This window comes from Anabas testudineus, chromosome 5 (genome assembly GCF_900324465.2).
Source record: "Anabas testudineus chromosome 5, fAnaTes1.2, whole genome shotgun sequence".
NCBI lineage: Eukaryota > Metazoa > Chordata > Actinopteri > Anabantiformes > Anabantidae > Anabas > Anabas testudineus.
In genome coordinates this window covers 10712711-10728818 of record NC_046614.1, presented here as the reverse complement: position 1 = coordinate 10728818, position 16108 = coordinate 10712711, and the positions used below count along the sequence as shown (strand labels likewise).

The 16108-nt window shown below is 41.3% G+C and overlaps 2 protein-coding genes across 6 annotated transcripts in view; one reads left to right on the top strand and one right to left on the bottom strand.

Annotated features, from left to right (window-relative positions):
* srgap2 (SLIT-ROBO Rho GTPase activating protein 2) overlaps positions 1 to 7200 on the bottom strand; it is a 47373-nt gene extending 40173 nt beyond the window's left edge. For all 3 annotated transcript variants that reach the window (XM_026347453.1, XM_026347454.1, XM_026347456.1), the window contains exon 1: positions 6661 to 7200. In XM_026347453.1, coding sequence (XP_026203238.1) covers positions 6661 to 6727 — 67 coding nt within the window. In that variant the 5' untranslated portion in view covers positions 6728 to 7200. The remainder of the gene's footprint in view (positions 1 to 6660) is intronic.
* Positions 7201 to 8238: 1038 nt separating this feature from the next.
* On the top strand, positions 8239 to 11453 carry fam72a (family with sequence similarity 72 member A). Of its 3 annotated transcripts, XM_026350114.1 has the most exons (5): positions 8239 to 8490; positions 8618 to 8813; positions 9068 to 9145; positions 9778 to 9902; positions 9993 to 11453. In XM_026350114.1, exons 2-5 carry the CDS (start codon positions 8662 to 8664, stop codon positions 10085 to 10087), a joined length of 450 nt encoding a protein of 149 aa, XP_026205899.1. In that variant the 5' UTR covers positions 8239 to 8490; positions 8618 to 8661; the 3' UTR covers positions 10088 to 11453. The 3 variants fall into 3 exon arrangements, with proteins under 3 accessions (XP_026205899.1, XP_026205898.1, XP_026205900.1); XM_026350113.1 differs by having other exon boundaries at positions 8239 to 8813; XM_026350115.1 differs by having other exon boundaries at positions 8239 to 8813; positions 9778 to 9909.
* Positions 11454 to 16108: the final 4655 nt, after the last annotated feature.

Genomic DNA, 16108 nt, shown 5'->3' with positions numbered 1-16108 from the left:
ATGAGAGCATTATTCAGTCTTTCTACTGTTGTATTTTCTCTCTATGGCTTCTTTCTGTCTCTCTCCTATTTATTTACAGCTGATCTGTTCTTCTATTGATTGTTTTACAGAGGATATGAGTGGGCTTTGTCTCTACTCTGTTTGGCTTTATATAGATCCCTCTGTTGTTAAAGATGTCCTCACCAACACACACAAACTCATACACACACACACACACACACACACACACATCCTCTCAGCTGGTTGTGAGTCAGTGTCCGACAAAGAGACTCGTGCAAGCAAGCACAGTATATGTGTCACATATGTCCGCTGAAGAAATTAAATGGTGGTCACTGGTTCAAACTGCCAAAAGAGGCGTGTTGAAAATGAGTGTGTCACATTTCATCATGACTGACAGCCATCCTGAGAGAGAAGAAGGAGACAGGGAAAACAGAGAGACAGAAATTGAGAGGGGGAGAAAGAAGGAGAGAGAAAAACAGAGAGTTTGAGTTGAAACCAGCAGTTCTTTTCACAATGGTCTGATTGTTCATTGGATAGAGGCTGAGAGAAAGAAAAAGATTGAAAAACATGGCGAATGAGAAGAGGATTGACAGAGTGTGTGAGTGTGAGTGTGGGAGGGGGGTCTGCTTTTTACATTTTTACACACTCCCACCAGTTGCTCTGCTGTTGCTGAGTGTGTGTGCATGTTAGATAAAGAGTGAAATCTGAATGAGGGAAGGCCTCTATATTAACTACGGGGTCAGGTCACTCACACACACACACACACACACAATGCAAACCACATACAGCTGAAACAATGAGAAAATTAACCCTAACCCTGCAGCAATTTTGATCAACGCCTAATCCTATAATCATAAATTCCAAAGAATCACCTGCTTCTTTTCCACACACACACACCACACACACACACAAACATGGACAAGTAGGAACTTCTGCTTCACCGCAGCTCTGCTCGACTTCATTTCACAGAAATCAATTGTCTCAGTGGAATGTTACAGTTGACATTATGCAAAAAAAACAGCAGACAATACAACACAAAGTCTGCCAGGCTGGAGTTGTGCGTATGTGTGTGTTTTGCATGAATAGATAAGACATCAGCTTTATCATGTTGTGAAATATCGGTACTAGAGGCTACCTCTTAAACTGCACATACAAATCGGGGTCGTGTAGGTGCATTTACACACACTTACAATCTTTCCCTCTATTCACATGCCTGCTTCTTCAACATCAAAGCAGGAGCACCTGTAAAAAGGGTGGGGAGGATTCAACCAATCCCAACATGCCTCAATCCTGAAAACCTAGTGAAGGAGTGGCAGCCAGAGTGTCAGGATTAGCCAACCAAAGCCGGAAGAACATCTGTTGCCCAATCAGAGCATCTGGAACATCTGGCACAAATGAACAGCAGTCATCTAGCAGCTGAACTCTGACCTTACCCACTTCACTGGCTTCACTGGTTTTATTTCTTTTCTATGTGTTTATTTCTTCATTTATTTCCATATTTTCCTATTTCCACTTACTCTCCAGCCAACTCATTCTATTCCTTCATCTCTCTGTCTCATTACAAGGTGGTGTTTGTATAAATCTACTGGCTCATCTGCATTTCAGTGGTTAAAAACTGTGGCCATCATAGCAGACATTCCTCTTTTTATCTCTCATCTGTCGTAGGGTGGTAAGCAGAGATGGATGAGACATCTCAATCCAGATCGCAATAGCACACTCGCTGACTTGCAACCAGCTTTGCTGTGCATGTGTGTGCACCGGAGCAGACCAACGGCGCGCTTATAGATAATAAATTGTGTTTTCGCTCAGGTGCAGCAGGAGCAGCCATGTAGTAAAGTGTCATATCGAATACTGAAGAATGAGGAACCATGTAGGTAGAGGGGAACAGAAAATCAATGAGTGTTTTCAGCCGCATCGTTTCTGGCGCTGACACAGCACACAGCAACTGCTACGCTATAACTTCACGCAGAGGCCGCATTTAATGGACAGTGGGACACTCAATAAGTAAGATATTGTTCTAAAGTGACTTAAAACACAACACAGCATTTTTGTTCTTAAAATACTCTGTTCTTTTCTACACTGGGATGTTCACTAAACAACTAAATAAATCCTTACACACACTAACCTCATTCACAATGTGTGTGTGCGTTTTATGTGAAAGGCGGTCCTTTGCCCAGACACAAAGCCATGCGCCCGAACAGGAAGCATCACACACTCACTGTACAATTTGTGTGTTAGAGCCTAAATCCTGAGCCTCAGTTGCACACAAACATCCTTCCTGACTGATTATTTTAAGCTCTGTCAGCAATTTTATTTCAGTGAACAATACAAACACACAGATCCGGGACCCCTGCCCTCCATTTTCACCAACACACTCTGACAGACCTCCCTACACTTGTGCAGTGTACAAGTACAGTGTATAGTGTAAGTAAACACTGTGTGATTGACTTGTGGTTGGTAATTGCGCCTCTGAACTCAGTCAATACAGTCCAGCCCTAATTGACAAGGGGCTGTTAAAAAGTATCACACACACACACACAGTCGTAAAAGTACCCCTAAGTGATTAGATGTCTACCCACATCTTTCCAGCCACAAATGGCAGCAGATGGGTCACTGTTGCAATAACGATCACGCTGTATCCATCTTCCTACTGTTTCGCCATTTCTCTATTTCATCTGTCTCTTACTCCATCAGAGCTGTTAACAGAAAAAGAAACCCTCTGCCATTTATATGTGAAGACTCCCTCCACAGTGTCCCTGCTCCTCTTCATCAAAAATGCATCATTCGACAACAACACGCTCACAAACAAAAATATAGGCCAAGCAAAGACATACACATACACACACATGCACACAAACACGGAGCCACAATGCAGCTTGCAGACAAACCTCATGCTGTGTCACCACCTTTCCTATTGTGTGCGAGTGAAAGCAGCCATTTATCCTAAATCATATGTTTCTCTGTCTTCCTTGTAAACACACAGCTGTGTGTCTGCCTACGTGTGCAGACACACAGTTTAAGTTTATGGCCACAGGCGCTCATCCCTCTTCAGGAAGACGGATCAATGTCATTTCAGCAGAGATGAATGAGTTTATTAGACAGCCTGGAAAATTATAACAGTCTGCAGCTGTTTGGAGATGCTGCCTAATTCTTTTTGTGTGCTTGTCTGTCAGGATTAAGTATCACAATCGATGAATACCTCACCTCAGCATCAGATTGAATGACCACACAGACCACAAAATACCATAATCAATACATTGAATCAGTGGCAACAGGCAGCTCTTTGCAAAAGCAACTGCTTATTAACATTCCCAGATGTGTAAAACCCTGACAGATGCTGAAGAACGGAGCCAAAGACGTACTTGAAAAATGAAACATCTGTCAAATTCTTACTTTTTTTTTTTTTTTTAAGACACACTCCCTAATTTTCCACTAAAATGTTTTCCAGTGCATGAATTACAGCTTTGCCCTTAAATAATACAGCAAACTAGCTGACGGGTAAACAAGAGGCAGTTTTAGCTGGTAGATGTGTGCTGAGTGGATAAATGTTACGGAGCCTGTGATAGTGACAAAGCTCAGAGTAATTGGAAGACTTTCTAAAGGCTAAGTAGCTTTCTGGATTCAATTCCAAATAAGTGATCTGTGAACTAGAAATGGTAGGTGATAAGCTCATTCCTCAACTCCATTTTGGCAACCGTTTGCATGTGTGCTACAACATTCCCCATCTCTTTTTAAATGTGTCTCACTTTCTATTTCCATGTTTCTCTCTTTTGGCTCATTCTCTTTCGCTCAATTTCTCACTATCACCTTTCATTCGGTCTGTGTCAGCCAATCTGCCTGAGTGTGCCTCCACACACACACACACACACACACACACACACACACACACACACACACACACACACACACACACACACACACACACACACACACACACACACACACACACACACTGACTCTCTTCCTGAGCAGCAGAACATTTCTTGCATCAGCCAGAACCCCATATTAGAGTATCAGCAATCTGCCTGTGTGAGAAAGTGCAGGCTTGGAAAAAGATGACAATGTTCAGGCACTGGTGTAGATTAATAAAAACACTACTCCTGTCAACAGGTGAGGTGACAATGTCCAATGACATCAAATGACATCCCCATATCTACTTTGAGGAACCCCGTAAACATTGCAGAGTCCCGTTGTAAAATGCCAAATTGCCTCGTGCCTGTGTCCATCATGAATGTCATGTCGTATGCTGTATGAGTATGACTGTGTTCAGTCTGTGCACACATAATTATAGTAGTTAATTTGCCAACAGAAGACCTTAAATGCTAAAGATTCATCAAGTGCCTTAGCTACTTTATCAAGCGAGCATGCGTGCATGTTAGCGTGTGCATGAGGCATCGTCTCCTGATGTATATAAGCCATGGGGGGATTTATGTTTATCTCCCCTACGATGGTGGAGTGCATGGCTCGAGTATTTGCTCTTTAAACTACTCCTGCTGCCTGGTTAGAGCACATATGTGCAGGTGATTCCTCAGCTAGCTGAACTGCAACTGCGGAGCAGCTCAATTACAGATTTGCAAAACAAGACAGACATGTGTTAGCAAATACAACGGAGACGGCAATGTGTCGTGAAGGTGCTTCATGTATTGCTGCTTTATACCCTCCATTATAGAATCTCTAACAGCAGTTCACAGGGTAATGACAGACTGTCTGTGTCTCCTAGAGAAGACAGACTGCTGGGAATGTCACAGCAGAAACAGCATCTGGAGACGACTCCACACAGATGGAAAAACAGACACACACACCTCAGACAGTTATGTGGATGCACATGTTTACCCTTTCATCTGTTTGTTCCAGACAGAAAAGATAGTATAGGGAAAAACGCGTGGACAGAGCGAGGAAAGGAGAGGTAGCACAACACAGGTGTTCACCGTGGAGCAATGGAGTAACTGACAGGAGGAATCAATGCAGAGGGGCAGTGGACAAACATTAAGTCCACAATCTGGCAAACAGCACACAAAGCTCACAATGCAGCATGGACAGAAAACCTTTACACAGTCGGCCAAGCATAAACTGCGTTCTACTGGGACACTGAGACAGCACTAAACGTCACTGTGGCGATACCTAAAGGAGAAGTGATAAACGGGTAGGTTAGGCAGCTAGAAACCACCAGCAAATCAAACCCCTGTCCAGATGACTGTGTAGAATCACAGACAAGTGAACAACGGGGATGGGAGAAGACGCTTTCACACAGGACACAGGGGTTGCTGAAACCTTTGAACGCTATGAAGTTTAAATTAATTAAAAAAAACGATCATATCATAATCATTTATTATAACACCTATGTGTGCTGTTTGGAAGAACAGTGTTCATCCCTCCAGGAGCGTTGCAGACACTTGTTGAATCTGTCCTACAGGGCACTAAAGCAGCTTTTGGTGGCTCTACACTGAATTTATCAACCATCTCTTTGTTAATACCATAAATTTCATGGTGACAACACTGCTACTTTTGATAACTCAACAATCACTTTGTGTGTCACTGTCTTTCCAGCTGTAGCAAAGGTCATTGACTCTACATGTGGACAGAAGAACCGCAATGTGGAGACAAGGCTGGGACATCTCTTTCTTAAATGGGAATGAGAAGCAGCAGATGAAATGATAAAGAATGTGGTGGCCCATTTGTCTAGTGATCTGGCACTGCAGTGGAAACATGCTGTTCAGGAGGGTTAATATCCTGTCCTCTGTCTCCCACACTCCTCTTCCTCCACACCTATAGATCTGGTAAGCACAGACTGTCATACTGACTAGTCCCTAGATAAATACACTGGACCTGTCTGAAGACAGAAATATCCACACACACACACACACACACACACACACACCAATCGGCCAGTAAACAGTTAACATGTGAGGGCTCCCTCCTAACCACTACAATCTGCTGTACCCCTGCTGATCTCTCGTGTCCTTTATCTCCGGCACAAGCGACGCCAATGAACTGTGATCAATGAACAAGCCATAGCACAAATTGATAATTTAATTGCAATCTGCGTTTAGGTCTCCCTCTCTCACACACACACACTCTCTCTCTCACACACACACACTCTTGCAGGATGAACGACCAGCAGAGCACACCAGCAGCGCAGACACGCAGGAGACAGAGAGGGAGAGAAAACGCCCTGTCTTGTTCCATGTCGAAACCCCACTAGTCCTCTGGGTCGTCCACACAACACACACACACACACACACACACGGCACATTCACCTAATCTTATCTTCAGAGACCATCCCGAAGACATATCTTGGGAACCACGCCGATTACTGGACGTTTTTGTTCTGTCTTTGTTGGCCATCTGTGCGCCGCGTTAAAGGCGAGCGATCGCACGCTTGAAGACGCGCTGATCATCATGTCCTATTTATGAGTGTCTTTATTGATATTTTATTGATCGGCTGCCACCCTCACAATGACAATCAGTCCTCATAAATGCCTGGTAAGATTCAAACCTCTTACGCCTGATAGGAGAGGTGAGAGCAGGCTACAGAAAACCATGCAATCAGCCAAGTCAGGAGAAAACACACCATACAGTTCAAAAAGTGCACATTTAGGGACGGATCGCCTTAGCTGGTCATATCACTCAACATGCGAGGGGCTTTTTCAAAAGTTTTACCTTTAACTTGCGCTTCATATTCCGCCACTATCTCCTTGTCCTTTCGGAATTTCGCCGGAGACGTCATGGCTGAGTTTTGGAGATCAAACCTCTCGCCCTCGTCGCGAAGTCAGTTTTGTTTCAATCAATCAGCGAATCAGACGTGGGTGAGGGGGGGGGGAAATGCCACTCTGGGAAAACGATTGGGAAAAAAGAGAGAGGGATAAGAGATTGAAGCTCCTCAGTGTGCCCGCGGATCTGTATTGTCTCCTCTCCTCTGTTCACTCCGGGCGCATTGTGAGTTTGGCGCTGCTGCTGCTGCTGCTGCTGCTGCTGTATGCTCCCATCCGCCGCCGCCGCCGCGCCTCGCTGCCTCCTCAAAACCGGTTATGGTGCAAACAACTTCCAATGAAAGGAGATTCATTCCCCTCTTAAAAAACAGCGATAGCTTGCCAGACAGCACAGCAAAAAGTTTTATATATATATATATATATATATATATATATGGGCCTCGAGTGGGTATCAGTCACGCAGCCAGTCCGTCTATCCAAACTAAACTGCTGCTGTACTATTCCCCCTGCTGAAGAGAGAGAGAGAGAGAGAGAGGGAGAACCGAGTGGGGATGGAGGAGCTGGCTGCTGGTCAGCCCCAGTGCGCAGGACAGGCAGCATGCACACATGAATTCATGTGGGTACATAAACCACATTTAGTGCAAACGATCTCTCAAGTCCGGTTAACAAGTGCCACAGCCTTTGCTTGCTGCAAGTTAACTTACAGTTCACTAAGATGCACGGTAGAAGATGTCATCAGAAGGCAAACTTTAAAACTGCTCTCCCAGGAAAGCGCGTTTAAGATGTTTCACATAGGAGCTACATGTTAATCCACTCTGGTTTTGAGGATAAAAAGGCCCATTTGAAATAGCATACGAACGTTTTCCAGGGCGTGCAAAGATAGCTAAAGCATGTTGACTAGCTCTCCCATATACTTTATTAAGTGCTCACTAAACCTGCACATGTAGTACTTCTTACATGAGCCCTCACGCTGCATTTTGATCACAATATTTAGGGTAATAAAAGCAGCTAATTGTGATGAAACGTAGCTAGTCAAGTGGTGAGAAAGTGTAAACTTAGCTTTGGTTTGCTAGCTAAGAATTCCATAACACTGACTGTACTGTTCGGCACAATGGAAATGCATTAATCTTGGCTTGTATTTCGACGACAGTGACTTGTACCAAAATAACGTCATGTGTGTTGTTTATTTAAACCCTAACTTTTCCCATTCTGTGATCTTTAATGTCAAAGAATCGACCCTTTTTACGCTCACCAGAAAAACCACAGCCCCGCCTCACTTTCTAGGACGAGAGCTGGACTTCCCACGCCACTAATTGGCGGACGGAATTTGAGTGACGTGCAACAAAGGCCAATTGCTTTTCAGGATGTTTGAACGTGGGCATATCAAGTGACAGCGTTGACCAATGAAATTTAGATTTTGAAATGAAGCCAGCCAATAGCGTCCGTTGCTAAGGGGTCTATCCAATCAAAGTCAAGTCTGGGGTCTTTTAAAGCTAGTTTGAGGAAATGCTGTTAAAGACCAGGAAGTTGTAAACAAAACTGACAGCCATTTAGTTAGCTGTTAACTATAGCTGAGGGGATGCTGAGCCAGTAGTGTGAAACAGATTCATTTATTGTCGATATTGTGTATTTACCAATATTACAACTACCCGTTTCCTTTTAAATAGAAATCGTTTCTCGAAAGGTAGACATTTTTGTGTGTTTGTCGCACAAGCCAACGTTAGCTGCCTTTTTGTTTTCTCGGTAGGAAACGGCTAACGTTTGTAGAAGGACGACAGAGGTAGAGTCAACGCTCTTCAACCGATCATTATTTTTTATCACAATTATTTTCTGGACCTGCTTGGTCACTGGGCAACATCAGCGTCCGCCTTGTATTTTATTTTATTTTTGCTGCATTTGCCGCGCAGGGGCAGAAAGTGCGAGAGAGTTCGTCCATCTTAGCAGCACAACAATGTCTACATCCAACGCTAATTTCAAAAACAAGTGTGTGACACAGGTCAACTGCATCTTTTGTGACAGTCTGCTCTGCACAAGAGGCATGAAAGCAGTGCTTCTTGCAGACACTGAGGTTGAGCTTTTTTCCACTGATATACCTCCCAATAGGTAAGTGCTAATTTAGTTAGCAATTCGGCTAGCCTTTGTTTATATCTGCTCTTGTTGCTAGGGGAAGGTGTTCCTTAAAAAATGAAACTAGCGTTGAGTGATAACTAACTGCACATTTTGAGACAATATAAAGATGTTATCGGCATCCACGCTGACAGGGATTAGCAGGTGACCAATGTCAAAATGTAACAGTAGTGTGGGTTTTAGCCTTTCATGGTTATGTTTGTTTCTCATTACATGTACCCTCCCCCAAGAACTGTTGACTTTGTGGCCAGCTGCTACTCCACTGAAAGCTGCAAATGCAAACTGAGAGACATTGCATGTCTGAAGTGGTAAGTGACGTTAAAGCTCTATAGCATGCAGGATTTGCTTTAGGAAGACCATATGCTGTTGTGAGATGTTAGCACAAAGTACAGACACCACACTATTTATGGATGGTTATCCTCTTGATTAGCTGCTCTATTGACTTAAACAGAAAATATTTGCCCACTGCAATTACCAGGACCCCGAGGTGCAGTCTTTATATATCTGTGTCTTTGCATGTATTGTCTGCATCACTGCAGATTCTGAATGTATTGACGTTAAATCTACAACTGAGAAAAGCAGCAAATTATTACATTAAAGAAGGTAGAACCAGAGAATATTTGGTATTTATTTTTTAAATGAATTGTTTATCAGTTATCAAAATGATTAACTTTGTAACCAATAACGTCAGCTCTATATAAACCTAGTTAAAATACAAATGTGATTTGTATCTGATGTTGTTCTTCAGCAGAATTTAGTGATACAGTGAGGCTTTATGGAGCTCTTTTGTATTTCTGGGCTTTTGTTGATGTACACAGGGCCAAAGCAAACATCTGTTAGATAATAGACAGCCACTAGTGGATTTAGCACTTTTCAGATGTGCTCCCAGGAAAGTGCTGACACACATTTCTTCTTTATTCTCGCTCCCTCCCTCTCCTAGTGGCAATGTTGTGGGGTATCATGTTGTGGCCCCTTGTAAACCCTGCCTGCTTTCCTGTAACAACGGCCATTTCTGGATGTTCAACAGTGATGCTGTATCTACTCTTAACAGACTGGATGCGACAGGTAGGTAGTAAGTGCTCTTTGATAAAACTGGAATTCTTTCATACTGTTGTGTGTGCATCAGGCTTTTGTGACCCTCCATTGTGTCTGTAGGTCTGAATCTCCTCCTGTGGGGAGATCTTCCCGAGTTGGATGACAGTGAGAACGAAGAATCAGAAACCCCGTCAGAGGAGGAGTGCATTAGGTAGTAAGGGAAATGGACAATTCGAGAACGCCAGCTTTTGAGAGGTGGAGCTGAAAGAGTGTACAAATCATGCTGTGACGAGAGAGAAAAGAGCCTTAAAGGGTAACTGAACACTGATTCACACAAGGTGGAAAAGTGCTGCTGTGCTGCTCTGCATTGGTGGAAATATTAAAACATTGTGCAAACATTGATGTCACAGCAGGTGCATTGCCTTTGACAGCTGATTGAGGACACCTGCTTTGACATCATCACTTGTTATCGTGGGGTCTCAAACCCAAAATGCTCCAAATTTGGAACCCACAGAGAACAGCACAGGAGAGATTCTTGGCCCTACGTAATTCAGTGGTGAATTACCCTTTAACCTGTGACCATGCCTTTGTTCATCACTTTCACTGTTAAAAGCACAGTCACACACATTAACACGTGTTCTTTTCTCTTTTTTGTATATTTGTATGGGCCGTTATAAGATGTGGCTGGAATCGATTCCAAATAACAGACAGCTAGACTCCTTATTCTTGTTCTACTTTTTACTAGAGTCTCCAATAATTTCATGGTTTGGATCAGGCTCGTGAGAAGTTGGGAGTGTGGTATGATAAGTCTGTGGTGCTTACCAGTGAATGCTGTGCTTCTTTTCATGCAGTTTACATTAAGTCCTTAAGTTTTCTGATAAGACTACTACAATTTGTTGACCTTCTTTTTATGGCAGTTATGCAGGAATCTGTACATTGCATATGCTGTAATCGGCTACAAGTTCCCATTAACATGGGTTCTGTCTTTTTGGCTTATATTGTGTGTGTGGCTGGCTTCTGACTGAAAGTTTGAGTGATTTTTGAGACCCACTTAATGGAAAAACAGCACAACAAATAGCACAACAAAAATGTCCTTATGAGCCGAGGATCTTTACATATACAAGGTGTATAAATATAAAGTTCCTCGCTTTCTAAGGGTGCATTATTTAGGTTATATTATATATTATTTAAGTTGCCTTGCAATCGGACGTTATATCATTATGATATATTAATTCAGTGTTTGTTACACGCCTGACAGCAGCAGTATGTGTTTAACACCCAGATAAATCTTACTGTAGCAGTATCTGATACTAACATACTAACTTATGCATAGGCTGTGCTTCCACAGAGTTCTGCAGCAGCTGAATTGAAGTTTATATATTGCAGAGAGCAAATCAAGTAAAGCTGAACCAGTGCTATAGGAAATTTAGAAAGAAATTGAACAACGATGAACTTTTGTGACACTTTACAACTTTTTTGTGGTGGATAATTAAGCAAAACTGAGGAACATGAGTTCTAGTTTGGTTTCCGTCTCTATGCTGTTCTTGTCACACCACTGTTTATTCTATGTAGCGGCATAATTGTAGCACACGAAAAGGAGATAACGTTAAGTCCAAAGACTCATTGAACATATCAATATTGAACTTAACAAACTGACTACCCCTCTAAAAAAAGATGGTTATGTCGTATTGTGCTGGTTGACAGTGTTTCACATTTTTAAGTAATATCTCATGAAGTTGATCTACAGTCAGTGCAAATGGATATACAGTCCTCACTCCTCAGTATTGCATTGGCCTGCCTTATCGATGCTGTGATTGCTAACACCTTCGTTAAGCTGTGGACTTGGTTGATGCAGTATGTTAGCCACTCATCATAAACGAGCTTGTCCTCAGCCTGTTGTGCCACACATAAGCTTCATCATCCTCCAGTTAAAAGGGGCTAAACTCAAATCAGTCCATCCTGGCAGTGCCATCTTTGAGCGCTTGTTTCATTGCTGTGACCTGCTAATCCTGTCTTGAAGTAACAGTTTCCATGAGCGCGTTTTGCCTGTATAGTAGGCATATTGTTGAAGAAGAAAAGGTAAGGCATTAAGGAAGGTGATCTTTTTTTAAAATCCATATTTGTCCTCTATGTTTATCCGTGCTATCGCCTAGCTATGAGAAAACATACACAGAGGAGGACAACATGGTCCAGAATTTCACATCCTTTACCTTTTAAATGATAACTGACAGTTTGCTACACTTGCACACCAAATACTCTGTATTATGTGGTACGATTATTGGATACAGTGCAACAGCTTGGTGTTTATTAAATTCACAAACCAAATATCTATAACCACATACTTCTTTTATGTTTACAGACTTTGTTTACAAATGCATTGATTTGTATTGTGCTGTAGTACTTACGTTTTTGTTCATGTATTTAATATTTCATTTGTGATAGAGTGCTTTGTTTTGTACAATTAAAAGATTGGATGTATACAGTTTTACCTCAAAAAAGGTATCACTCGTGAGCTTCCTCTGGCTAGGACAATTGTCAAATGATAATTGAAAGAATTATTTAAATGGCTGTTTCTGACGTGAATAACTTTGATTAACATGCCCTGCTGAAGATGTATATTTTGAAATTGCACTGAAACTGTATTGGTAGTTTGAGAAAACTGACTTGTTGTTTTGTATGCTTGTTAAATTAATAAACTTTTTTTTTTTTTCAAGATGTGTATCCTGTATTTTTATTTTTGTTCTTGCTTGTTTAGATTCACATTAGCTCCTACACTACATATTTGCTAGTTACTTTGCACAAAACTGACGTTGCATGATCAAGATGGACGTCACATTGCTGTTATTACATGGTATATTAGGTTTTCCACATCAAATATCATCGACTGACCTTCTCATGTCCTTCTCCAGAACTCTCTACTGTTGTTGGGGCATGTGTATGGGCAATTTTAGGTATGGCAAAAATAAAATTGCAAACAAATAGCTGTGGCTTGCAGTGTTTTCACATGCTTTTCTAGCATCTGCCCAAATAACAAATCATGCCTGCACAACAGCTCCATGTTTGAGCTTTATCTTGCAGCATTTCACAATCTGCCTCTTGTTTTCTGCGCAATTCAATAACTTCCCCACAGACTTTCTTGCAGTGAATCAGATTCCAGGGTCAGAAAAAAACTGTGGTTTGGGTGTTCTTTTCAGTTCGAGTGCCACTTTCCTTAAATACGGGTTACTATGGGGAACACTACAACTAACTGTCAAACGTGTCCATTGTGGTGAGCTGGAGAATACAGGTTGTTCTGGGCAACTTCCAAATGTATGTGTGTGTTTGTGTGTGTGTGGGTGGGTGACAGACAACACAGAATCATGATCCATTCGCTAAGTAGGTACGTGACATGATGATGAATAAGTAAGTTTCATTATTTAATAATCCTCAAGCTTATTCTAGGGAAAGCCTAAGATGAGAACATCACTCTCTGGTTGACAAATTCGTAATCATACAACTTCTGACACTCCATAGATGAAAAGGTTGCCACCACTGGTTTATTACCATATAAATCAACATGATAGTCCATGTTGAACTTTTTGCAGTTAGTATTGTTTGCTTAAAGGAATGGTGTTTGAGTGAATCGAGTGTAAATGCTGGACAGGTGTGTGGAACACAAAACTAAAAAGTAAAACTGAGTTGACATCGTGTGAGAATAAGGTGGCCTCTAGGTAGCCACTGGTTTCAGGGCCTCATGTGTATTACTTTTTTTAAATGACACTACATTCACAAACTCATTATCTTGGTTTGCAAACCGACATCGTTCACGTGACTCATGGAGGTCTAACTAAACAATTAATGACAACTGTGTACTGCTAAAATGTCTTTGTATCCGTGGTAGTGAACCAGCATTGAATTTTAATACTTGTGTTTTTCATGCTGTGACAAGTCAAAACATCTTCTATTGAAAAAAAAAAAAAGTCTTTAGCAGTCAAATATTTTGTGCCTCAGGGAATACATGCAAAAACAGAGTGTATTGCTTAATCAGGAAAATACTTGACTGTGTATTTAAATAAACATAATTAAGAATCTTTTGCAACTTAAAATATATGCTTGAAAGAATAGACACTGATCAGGCCTCTCCTCAGACTGAAGGTGGATGGAGCCGTGCTGGAAGTACATTACTACAGGTACTAATGAGAAAGTGTATGTTGCCCTGCCGCTACAGGTGAAGGAAATTCCCTCAGGTTGAGTGAGAAATTAGTCAATCAAGCATAATGTGTGCATGCACACACCGTTCTAAGAGAAGGTAAAATAAGTAAAACAAGCTTTTTGGTTATAACATTATCAGACCTACGGTGTTTGTGCAGCCTGCCTCCTGATGCTTTGGTGACAAACCTCAGAGAGAACACTGGTGCTCTCTGTTGGATGACAAATGCAATGACACACAGAAGACTCAACCGTAACAACTAATACTGTCACAGTGCAGAATACAGTAATATGTCACAAGTAAACCTAAACCAATTCATGTCAATTGAAACATAGTATACATATATTCTACAACTAGATTGTGTGTAATATTGTGAATAATCTATAATCTCTTCAAATTACTTTACAACTGCACTTTGTTAGGCTTGTTATACAATAAGTATGTAAAAGTGTTCATCCAGTAAATGATGGCGTTGATTAACATTAGGCAGGCACCTTAATATCTGACTAACACAAAATATTATGCAAGATACAAGATGACATGTAAAATACTTACACACACTCTGTATTTAATTATTAGAAAGTAGCAGAACAAAAACACAAATGGTCTCAGCATCTCATCAATTAACGCTAGCAACAGGTTTGTCACTCATGCTCATCTTATTATTTTAACTAGAGGTGTAATGATTGTACAAATCCACGGTTCAGTTCAGAACTTCGACTCCTGTTTTCTGTAATCTGTGTGAATATTTGTAACATGGTTTCAGGATTGCTGCACCCGTAATTTTAACATAAAATTGTATTCTTACTCTGCAGCTCATCAATTATTTTTGATGATTATCTCTCACTGGGTCTGATGGAGAAACATCAGCAGTGAGCCGCAGACCTAGGCTGTCTGAGGAAAATGTAAAGGCTCACCTACCTAGGGTTTTTAAGAAGTACTGCTGGCCTGCACTGGACTGTGTTGCTAACCACCAAACTCCTGGAGCTGTCTGGCAGTTTGTGTCTCTTAAAGCAACAATGGCCATGGTAGACAAAGGTTTCCATGTGGAGGACTGTGCGTCGTGTAAGGTCTACATACCTGCCTACCTGTCTAGGAAGAAACAGTCCATTGCAAGACTGAGAGTCCATGTTAAGCAACTTATTTGAAAGGCGAAGTAGAACAAGACATTCAGGAAAGTGATTCCTCTTTCCCTCACCTACAGCATTAATCAGCTTTACACAGTTGCCTGCCTCTCGGTAAACCATCAAAGCTGTCAGCTAAGCAAACACAGGGCAAGCATGAGCATGTCCAAGAGCCAAGTAATAAAGTCAGACTTAAATATTATTTAATGTTATTGATTCACTACATTTAAATAAATGTCTGGTAGTGGGGGAAAAGTAGTTAGATGTGTTATTTAGTACGCTTTACAAAAAGTACACGTCACAAGTAAAAGCCCTGTATCAAAAGTAACAAAAGTAAGCGCTTACTAAGCAGAAACTCTTTTCAGTGTTAGTCTAACATTTAGTCAGTTTTTATGTTAAACCACATTTTAATGCTGTAGCTAGTCAATATCGAACTCATTATTGACGCTTAATTTATTTTTGTCTATATTACTTTGTAACTGTGGTGTATGAAAAGAGAAGCTAGATAATAAGAAAGGAATTTATGCCAGCATCTGCAGCACGGTGCGGTTGTTTTGCATTAGATTCGTGTCTTTATACCACTGGAAACAGAGAATTCACTTTCTCGAACCAATATACATCTTAAAGGTATTACTTTAATAAAGCAACACTAAACTTTAATGGCATTAATTATATTTCGAATACTGACTAAAGAAAGCGTTCACCACTGATTCGCACAACCACACTCCCACTGTTCTTGACACTAGATGGGGCACTTGTACCACTTATGGATGCTGCCACCACTGGGTAGCGTGAGGGCTGGATGGAGCACCCCAGTATTAAAGAAACATACTGGAAGACAACTTCTACTCAGAAAATCAAAACATTTATATAAAAAATATATTTACTATTTCACATTAATTACATATCATCTATGGAATGTC